At 25.5% G+C, this 11,484-nt stretch overlaps 1 protein-coding gene across 2 annotated transcripts; it reads left to right on the top strand.

Moving 5' to 3' along the window:
* The first annotated feature begins 1,642 nt into the window (after nt 1–1,642).
* On the top strand, nt 1,643–5,517 carry LOC142645365 (uncharacterized). Of its 2 annotated transcripts, XM_075821423.1 has the most exons (3): nt 1,643–2,626; nt 2,720–3,392; nt 5,498–5,517. In XM_075821423.1, the coding sequence occupies exons 1-3, from the start codon at nt 2,495–2,497 to the stop codon at nt 5,500–5,502; spliced, it is 810 nt and encodes a 269-aa protein (XP_075677538.1). In that variant the 5' UTR covers nt 1,643–2,494; the 3' UTR covers nt 5,503–5,517. The 2 variants fall into 2 exon arrangements, with proteins under 2 accessions (XP_075677538.1, XP_075677537.1); XM_075821422.1 differs by lacking the exon at nt 5,498–5,517 and having other exon boundaries at nt 1,644–2,626; nt 2,720–3,415.
* The last annotated feature ends 5,967 nt before the right edge of the window (nt 5,518–11,484 follow it).

The raw sequence follows: 11,484 nt of genomic DNA, 5'->3' as shown, positions 1-11,484 counted from the left end.
TCGGAAAGCAAGTGGAGAAAAAAAATTATTCGCGTAGAAAAATAAACAAACAAACCTTTTTGATTTTGATATATGATTTTGTTTATCTATTTTTTTTGAAAAAAAAGATACGATCAACATAAATAGAATTTATAAATTTTTAATTAAAATTATAATAATTAATTGTTTTTTTTCCCTAATTTTCTTTTCATTTTTGAATGAATGAAATTTTCAACTTTTGGTAAATGATGAATGCACACCTACGTGCACACACCTATTAACATTCCAAACATTTGTTGAATCATTTTATTAAATGAAAACCATAGCAATAGATGATTTGTTGAATAGACATTTACAATATTCAAACATTTCAGTTAGAAATTAATATTTGTTATTAGTAAATATTTTTATTGTTTTTTCCTCCCCCCGAAACATTTTCATTAATGAATTCTCCATTCAGGTTCATATCATCAATGTTTGATGATTTTGTGAAATTTTTTTTTGCATTTTCCAAGTGTATGGTTTTCGTTATGGATAACAGAATCATTGATTGATTAATTAAATGAATGAATGCTTGAAAAAAAATTTCAAATGTAATGAATATCATTTTTGCTGTTTTTGGCGTCGATGATGTTATTGTAATTTGTATACGGTTAGTTAAATAATGCATTAGGAATGCTTTATTACAACCACGAATTTCATAATAATCTACCTTGACCTCTTCATTCGATTATGATTTGTTTTATTTTTGATGTATGAAACAAAAAAAATTTCAAAATTTCAAAGAAATTTAATCATCGAAATTGTTTTAGAATAAATAAAATAAACAGAATCGAAAATAGACGTGATACCTGAATTTGATTAATGTTTATACACACAAATAGCCAAATACATTTATATCCACTCTACAAAGGAAAATAAATCTGCTTTCAATATTATTGTTTGTTTATTATTTGGGTAGAAGAAAAATGACCAATAATCGAATGGTAGGATAAAAAAAAATACCGTAATAAAAGAAAATTATGATGAGAAGAAGAGAAAAACCATTTTTATCATTCCAGTAACAATAATCAAATAAACGAGATGATTATATCCACGTAAGGGCAATTTTTGTAAATTATTATTATTATTTTGATAATCATAATGGATTTCGATTTCTTTATGATGTTATCCAAAAAAATGGAAAGAATTTTTCTTAATCATCATTTTTTTGTGATTATTATCTTATAATTCAAAAAAAAAAAAATACTATAAAATAATTACCGACCATAGCGTTTCACACAAAAAAAAACCATTAAATCTATAGATTTATTAATTAATGATCATCATTAGCGATATCAATATGGTTTTATTATCGAGAATTTAAAGTGATGAAAAAAACTAATGTTTGAGTCGTCGTCGTTGTTATGTCAGAATGACGCCACTCCTTTTCATCATATCTCTATTTCTCTTTCTCTCTCTCACAAGATTCTTATGAATTAAATTTTGATTTTTGTTTTTTGAATTACACAGATGAAATAAATTTTCATGAGAATACATTTGTAAAAAAAATTACAATCTTGAATTTTCATAACCGGAACATAGTGATGCAAAAAATAAGTTGGATTTTTTTTATTTGATTGCAAATGGCGCAAAATCCTTTTTCATCATCATCATCATCATTAGATTTGTAAATATCTCAAATGAAAAACTTTTTTTATTTTTTATATTTTATTTTGACATTTAACATTTGTATGTTTCAAAGTAAACTTCATCAAGTTTGTTCGGCAGTAATAAATAAACGAACTAGCCAAATTTCATATCATTTATAATTCAAATACTGTTAATTGTTCAATGTTCTATCTTAGATAAGAAATTCATTATAATTGTCAAAGAACCATACGAAAAATTCTTTTGTTTTCATTCTCTTTTTCTTGTTCATAAATTTGATTGGACAAAAAATTGAATGAAAAAATTCTGACCAAAATAAATAACATAAGAGTATGGAAGAGAGAGAAAAAAAAGAAGGAATCTGAGCAAAATCATCCTTTCAATCGTTAATTTTTTCGATATTCCTTTGGAATGTATTATTTTACTGATAGATTTTTTTTAAGTTGTATTACTTTTTCATCAAACTAGCACTAATACACATACACACAAGAATTGAAGCTGACTATTTTCAAAGATTTTTCTTTTTTTTTTTTGCTTTTATTTTTGTTTCTTTCGTAATCATCATCGAAACAACTTCATTAACGACAACAACAACCACAAACTTATAAACGCAAGAATATTCTTTGGTTGTTTTTTCTTTCAAAGATTCTGTTGATTAATTTTTTTTTCCGCTTTTGAATCAATTAATATTTTAAGGTTTTTCGATAGTTGTTTTGTTTCTGCTGTCTGAAAGAAATTGTGTATTTTTTCAATTTAATGAATGAATGATTTTGATTGATTTTCAAACAAAATAAACATCTCAACTTTATCATTATCAATTTTTTTTTCGTAATAACAAAATAAAACTAAGCAAAAAATAAAAATAATGTATCGAAAAATCATCATTCATATATCATCCATTATTATTATATGGTTATCTATTTGGAATTCATGGCCACAATATATTGATTGTATAGAACAAACAAATAACGATAATAATGATAATAAAGAAAAAACGGTAAGTATTCAGGCAGAAAAAAATTCATTGAAATTTTTTTTTCAATTCATTTTATTATTATTTTTTCTGTTGAACCATAAAACCATTTTAAAGTTTTCGAAAATAATGATGAAAAATCAATTGAATCCAACAACAACAACATCATCATTGTTAAAACGATCAATACGTAGTCCATCATTATATTCTAGATCATCGTCGCCATTTCGATCATCATCATCATCATCATCAGAAGTAGAATCACCACCACCACCACCATCATCATCATCATCAAGTTTATGGAATGTATTTCATTGGTTTCGACCATCTGATCGTATGTCGATCGCATTCTTACCAGTTACAAATAATAATGATGATAGTTTTAGTGGTAGTCATAGTCCATATAGTGATCGTCGAAGACAATTTCATTTTAGTGGTAATCATTTTATACCAGCACGTGGTAAAAAATCTTCATCAAATTTGATTCCAATAAATCAATATTATAATTCAGATACAATTCAGGAAAACAAAAACAATGTCATTGTTGATGATTATGTTAATGATGATAATGATGATGATGATGATAAAATTGCCGATCTAATCGACAATAACAACAATGATAATGATTATTATTATGATAATGATAAATCGATAGAATCGATTTTCAAAATATCGAAACCAAAATTGTCAAAACTATGGTCAACATTGAATCGATCAATAAACGACAAACAATCGAAAACAAATAAATCGACAATAATCATTTTGACAATATTATCATCGAATGATGAACGTAATAAAATATAACTTTTTTTCCTGTTGTTACTTTTGAAAATAAATAAACTAATAATTGTTTTTTTGATTTGAAAATAAAATGTTTTGTTGAATTCAAACAACAACAACAAAAAAAGAACGGAAAAAACCAAAGTTTATTATTATGGTAAATTTTTCATGTCGGTCATGTTTCTGGCCTTTAGATCTGGGAAGATAGAGAGAGAAAACTTTTTATATGAAAAAAAAATCCTAACCAACAGTTAAATTGGATAAAAGAATTGTGTGAAGAAAATTCAAAATTCAAATTTAATCATCACTTTTTTTTCCTACATCAATTTTCACTAACTTGAAAATAAAATGATTATATTAAGTTTGGTTACAGGAGAAAAAAAAATTCCGAAAATATCTTCATCATTTTTGTTATTGTTATTTTTCCATTATTTTATTTTTTTCATTTCACCCGAATTTTAGATGATGATGTGGTTGAAAACTTTTGTTGTTTTTGTTGGCGTCATCGTCATAGATTGATAATTAATTGAATCTAAAATTTAAAAAAATTGTGCCATTTTTTTCTTTTTGTTTGTTTGTTATAACTTTACGAAATGGAGAAATGAAAAAAAAATTTTAGTTGAATTGTTGAATTCATTGGCATCAATCATTTCAGTTAGTTTCTAATTGAAATGATAAATTTCTTACATTTTTTAAATTGAATTTTTTTTATTCTCTCATTTTTTCACAATGAAAAATTCAATTAAATTTGTTACCGAATATGTAGTTCCGGTGTTTGTTGTTGGCAATTTCTTTACAATATTTGCTAAAATTTTCTGGCTGTTATTCTTTAGATGTCTGGTTTTATCGTATTAAATCTATGTAATTATTGTCAATTTGTTCATTGTAATTCATGATATAATCTTGGTAAGATTAAAAAATATCTGTATGGATGGGTGGGTGGTTGTATCTGTTTGTAGTTTACTATTCTATTTCTCAATCTTTTTTTTGAATATTTCTTTCTTTCTTTTTTTTCTATTGTTTTTCATGATAATAATAAATGATTGTTATTCGTTATTATAACATCATCTATATTTTTGCTGTTGTTATTCAATATTTTTCATTCTTTTATTCCTTACATTGAAAATATTATAGTGTAGTAGATGTGAAATAAAACAACAACAAAGATAATTGAATTGTCTTCTACGATTATAGATGATGATGATATGAATGAATTTTTCTTTACAAGAAAAATTTTTTCTCCAATGTAGATCATAATCGTTATTGAGAATGATAACAAACAATTCAGACCCCTTTTACACATCAATCTTTCTTTGTTTTTTTTTCATGAAAACAAAAATTCTTCAAAATTCTGTTATTTTTTGTAGTTTTACATTGGAAAATATTGCAAAAAAGGAGGTAGCAAGAGAAAGAAGACCAAAAAAATCCAATTCTATCATTTTTTTCGTAAATCTTTTGGTGAGAATTCGACAATATGTGTGTGTGTGTGTGTGTGTGTGTTCTTTTTGAATTCCATAAAAACCAATGGTTCGTTATATGTTTATTTAGACAACACAAGATCAAACATAAGAATTAAACATATGAACGGAAAAAATATGATTTTCTGTGTGTATTTTGTACAAAGATTCGAGAGTTTTAAAGTTTTTTTCCCATTCATTAAAACGATTTTTCATTTTCATTTAACGATTGATTGTTTTGATATTTCGGTTCCAGTAAAAAACCTATTATTATTATGGTTTTTTTCTCGTAAAACACAAACGTAAATATTATTTTTATTTATTCATACTCAAAGATGACAAAATAAAAAATGAAATAAACATAATATTCTGATGTTATCGTCAGAATAAATAAAAATAATAAAAAGATAATATGAATGGAAAGACAAAACAAAACCAAAAACAAAAAACAAATCGAAATATAAATTCATGACAGAAAACAAAAATTATCCCATTCATCAAATAATAAATATAGTAAATTGAAAACCTATCATAACTGTTTTGATAACAATTCAGATGGTAAAGAATTTGTCATGAATCTTGATGACGAATATATTCGTTTACTATTGTTCAAATATCATAATTAATTTACATTTTTTTTTGAAATTTATTTGAATAGACTAAAAGAGAGAAGAAAAAACGCTTTTGTTTTTACTAAATGAAACAATTTACAAGGTAAATATGTAAATGGATGAAAAATATCACGTTATTTATGAAAAGAATTTATTTAAAATACTTTAAAAGAAATGAATAAAAATGAATCAGTCTGGTTTTTGACTTCAAACTGAATAGTTGTATTTTGTGTGTTTTTACAAGCCAGTAGGATTAATCCACCGAAACCTTACAATTACCTTGGTCCATTTCATCATTTCATATAGAATTTTCATCAGGATTTCCAATCCATCAGATAAGATATCATAATTCTTTTTTTTTAATAAAATAAACTACACCTTCCCAAATGAGTTTTTTTTTCTTCTCTCCCTTTTCTTTTTCTTTTTTTTTTCTCTCTCTTTTCCATTTTTTTTTCTTTTCTTAGAGAACAGTTATCTAATTGGGGGGAAGAATATATCAGGAAAAAAAATCCAATAATTCCCATTGCAAATCTATTTTTTCTAATTATTCGATACTAACACATGCATGGAAAACAATTTCCACGTTGAAAATAAAAACCACGTGGCCAACAAACCCAATATCCATCATCGCCAACTCATAAAAAAAAAAAGTTATTTTAACAAACTTTGGTGACAAATTTGACATTCAAATGACATTCATTCATAAACGTTTACAAATACAAAAAAAAACTAAATCAAATCATCTCACCAACTTTACTGTTTGCATGAACAATCATTGCTGACTCATAGTCACATTAATCTACAGTGAATTTCCTTTTATCTTGTGCTCAATTCAATAAGTTCCATAACACTTACAAAAACCAAATTTATTCATCTCACCAATTTCACTGTTTTCATCGATAATCATTACTGACTCAAAGTCACACTCATTTACAGTGAATTTTGTTTACTTTGTGCTCAATTCAATACATTCCGAAACACTCACAAGAAAACCAAAAATTTTGAATCGATGAATCGAACGATGATGAGAAATGCATCAAGCAATCGATAGATTCATGATCTTACTTGACATTCCATTTGGATCATAATCACAATGTTATTGTAAACAATGTCAAGATCATAGTGATCAACAACAGAGAGATGAAATTGAACAATAACTAAGGACAAATTCACTATCATTCAAGCCAATTTTTTTAAATGTCCCATTTGGAGATCCTAATATACACAAAAAAAAACAATTGTTTATTTCCTTTCTTTCTCCGAAGTTAATTAATCAATCAAAGTGCGCATTTCAATTTGTTGGATAATCCACTATACATGAACAAAGATGTATCAACACCATCATAATGCACAAAAGGGATACCCTTTAAAATTTTATTGTCAATATAATCAAGAAATTATCGAATTATTTCGGAGTTCACAATTGATTATGATTCTTTAAAAAAAGTGTATCGAATTTAATGCCAACATTATTTAAAGTATCCAAAATGATTAAAAATAATCATAATTTTGATTTCTTCCATCATATCATTGTAACTGGTGGTTTAATATCATTATATTATTTGATAAGAATATGGTCGGACAACTTGATAGTGAAGGAAATGGTATTGATCAATTGAAAAACTGTTTAAATTTCGAATGCATATTATATATTTGATTGCATTGAATGATATTCATGTGCAAATTTATTACAAAAATTTCAAGAAAATTTTTATTGAAAAAAAAAATTGTCAATAAACAAAACGATGACGAAACTCAAACTAACCATAATAATCATGGTGGACAAATATGAATATCGGATACTATAAAATTATCACCAACATTGGTTGAAGATTTATTTCACAAATCATTTTCAGATGTATCCATGATTAACGATGATTCAAAATCAGACAACCGAAAATAATAATCGGATATTATTCGTATATGTGGTTTTTTTTTTAAACAAGGATGAAATGTTCGATTCATCATTTTTTTTTTATTCCAAATATTATGTAACACATATTGCAAAAAAAAAAAAAAAAAAAAATTCGAATTTAAATCCGATCAATCAGATGCTATTTCATAAATGTGGGGGGATGAAGGCTGGCAACCATCATTTGCTATTTTTCACGATGATGATATCGATTTTTTTTATAAAAAGTGTTGAACAATTAACATTATCCAAATGTTTAACATTTAAAGATTTCACAAGAATCCCCAATATATCCAGATCAGAACTTGGTTTATCTTTCGTTACAATGATCAAAACTGTTAACACTATATTGTGTAATTTCAATTCAGATGGCAAAAAACACGGAATTTAAACAATATCATAAATTATTACACCATTATGGTTACATTGTATGGCACTGTCCGGTGGTTTAGCTGTTATCTTTCACAAAAAAAAACCAACAATTTGTACCACAAATTAATGTGCACATTTCGATATAATTGAATGTATGACAACATTCTGCCAATTTGTTGATCAATCATTGATAAAAGATCCACCAATACAATCAGTATGTTTTCAAAAAACTAAAATGAATACGCATCTAACATCAGATGATTCATCAACTGCGAAATAATGAAAAAAACGGATATAAGGGATGTAAAATTTAATTATGATTTAATACCGATCCAGATTTATTCAACAAATATCATTATTTCAACGACAATCAAATCTATTGGTTGATTCGAAAATCAATTCCAGAATTAATTCAATAATATTTAATATATTACAAATTATGGCAACCGAAACAACAAAGAGAAATTCACAACAAGAATTTGATACATCTCAACCGACTATAGTCGTTGAACAACAAACATTTGAGGTTGTGGAAACATATCAGACTCAAAAATTGATCAATGTTGATGATTATGATTAACAATATCATTCGTATCTGAAATACAAATCACTGCTTGATTCATTACTTTATTCAATTGCAAATTATCTACGTGAAGATGAATTTTTTATCACCACCAACAACAACAATTTAAACCTTAAAAATTTGGGGGTACGACAATCAAAAATTTGATAAACATAAATCTGGTATTTTATCGGTTGTATAAACTGTATTCGGGAAATTGTAATCCAACATTAATTGCATCAACCTTACCGCTGAAGTTGAAATTAACAGTTTGTTATGCATTATGTTGTGTCTCTTTGTCAATTGGGAAAACAATATCCATCTTAAAGATAATATGGCCATTATAACAAAAAAAACTATTTGTTGAACATTACAATAGCAAAATTTGGCTGAAACAGTCTAAACTTAATTCCTGTGATATTGTTCCGTTTTGCTATGTGACATATGATAAACTGAAAATTGGTTAAATTAAATCAGATTACACTGTCGAAAAATCTGTTTGACTAATGAATTTACAGCCATCACTACAAGTGCTTCAAACATCAAATGTAGTCACATATTTTAAAGGTGATAATGGTGAATGTAATAGAACAATGTTGTTCAGCAACAACTTTATCACCGATTCACAAACGCAATCATTGATTAATACAACATCCGATCCATAATAATAACAATTACGTCATTGATTAACGGATTCATTGGAAAAAAATCATTATGTCTAGAAAACATAAATTTTATGGTCATATTAATTATATCTTACGTAATCCGAATCAATTATCAAATATTCGAAATTTATCTATTCCCCTTTAACGATTGTCAATAGCAATCAGAATCTTAAAAAATGTTGTGGTTTTACACAAAATTTGATGAACATAATCTTGATATCTGTTTTGGTTGCATTTGCAGCATTTGAACATGGTAAACAAACTCGTGCACCAACTTTACAACAGATAACAAATTAACATCTCAATGTGCATTACATAATACGGCCAACATAACTTAAAAAAAAAAAAAAAAAAAAATTATTTGTTTCCAATAACATCTGAAAATTTTAAGTTTTAATCAATGATAATCAACTACCACATTATCAAATTGCCCTCATATCAAATATAATTGCATATTTTTGAATGTGTTTATGATGATTTTATTGTAACACAACGTTGTTCATTATCAACAATTATTTCAAGCCACTATGGTAAATTGTATTAAGTGCATCAATTGTTGCAATTCCTTGGAAAGGATTTCTTGAAGATTATTAGTCAAGTTGATTGATATCGCACCCAATGTTCAAGTTCCTTAAAGTTTATTAATCGACATTGTTTAAACTTCCGATATTGTCGCACATTGATTATTTGGACCTGAAATCTAATCATAATTTTTTTTTGTGTATTCAATACAAAATTATTAAAAGAATTCGCGACGTTCCTCAAGATCTATTAATGTCTTATAATTATTAAAAAAAAAGAACTATTTTTTTTCCTAACGTGAAAGAATCACCTGGAAATACCCAATGAATTTTTTTTTTCTAACGGGCAAGAAGCACATGAAAATATATAAAGAATCATTTTATTTTCTAACGGGCAAGAAGCACATGAAAATATATAAAGAATCATTTTATTTTCTAACGGGCAAGAAGCACATGAAATTAATTCCAAAAAATATGAAGAATTAAATTAATTAAGCACAACTTGTCAAATTTTTAAGCCAACGATTTAAAATAAATTTAATTCAAATCACCATCAATATGGCAACAAAAACGAATTGTTTTGTAATCAAAAAAATTAACTACGATCTGTTAAGTGAAAAAAAAAAAAAATTATTCAACATTCATAACAAAAACACAAACAAAAGCAAACACTTAAATAATCTACAGAATGTTAGCATTAGATTTATGTTTAGTAACGATAATTAGTAATAATTTAGAAAAAAAATAATAATTTCTCAATTCTCAATTAAATTTTGCAGTTTAGAAAAAAAAAGATGACCTTTCTAGCTTTAACATGAAGAATCAATAGATAGATTAATAATCAACATCTAAGTCGTCAGTTCACTTTATTAATCTTTATTTCATTCAATTATGTTCAATTTTTAGTTAAAAGAAAGGTAGTAATAACGAAACGAGTCAGTTTGATTAGATTAACAAATCTTGTTGGTAGTCAGTAATCTAGAAAGTTGTAAAGTTAAGCTAGATGAAAAGTTACTTAAAAAAAAAAAAAAAAAAAAAAACACACACACACACAAAAATACAAATAAAATTAAAAAAAAAAAATATTGAAAAAATATCAAAAAATATTGAAAAAATATCAAAAAAAAAATATTGAAAAAAAATATCAAAAAAATATTAAGAAAAAAATATTATTATAAAAATTGAAAGAATCAACCAGTACTATTCATGATAAAAATATGAACATCAAAATAACATTTCTTTCTTTTAATGATAAAAAAAAAATAACAAATACATCCATAACAATTATTATAACAAAAATTATTAATACTGTATCCATAATTTCTTATTCAACATACAAATGTAATATCATTTATTTCTGTCATTTAAACAAAAACAAAAAAAATTATTGTATAATATCCAAAACACTATTGTAATAATCAAAATTTCCCCTAATCTACAATTTTAAAGCGGGGGGATGTAAATGGATGAAAAATATCACGTTATTTATGAAAAGAATTTATTTAAAATACTTTAAAAGAAATGAATAAAAATGAATCAGTCTGGTTTTTGACTTCAAACTGAATAGTTGTATTTTGTGTGTTTTTACAAATATTGTGATTTCAATAGTCTTCATTAATGATTTCATGGCAAACAAATATTATGAAGAGAGAGAGAGGAAGAAAAATGAAAAATTCAGATGAAACAATGATAAAGATATTGCGAGAAAACTGTGAAATAAAATCCGATCAAAATCATCTTTGTTTTCTATCATGAACTTTTTTTCTTGGTTTGGTTTTAAATTGAGAAAAAGAATATATTCTTCCTATGTGAATTTTATACTAAAACAACAACAACAACAAAACATTTTCATTATTATCGTCATCATCAATAGATAATGATGATAACAACATCTGTGGTCCTTTTTTTTAACAGCTATACCAAACAACAATATGATAAGGAAATTGAAAAAAAGGAAATTCTTTGCTAAGATGATTTTCTCTTCGTCATTTATGATTGGATT

The sequence above is a fragment of the Dermatophagoides pteronyssinus genome, unplaced genomic scaffold, assembly GCF_027571235.1.
Source record: "Dermatophagoides pteronyssinus isolate colony J.1.1.1.1 unplaced genomic scaffold, Derpt_VIB-CSIC_2022.12 sq0010, whole genome shotgun sequence".
Taxonomy (NCBI): Eukaryota; Metazoa; Arthropoda; class Arachnida; order Sarcoptiformes; family Pyroglyphidae; genus Dermatophagoides; species Dermatophagoides pteronyssinus.
This window is presented reverse-complemented; position numbering and strand designations above follow the sequence as displayed.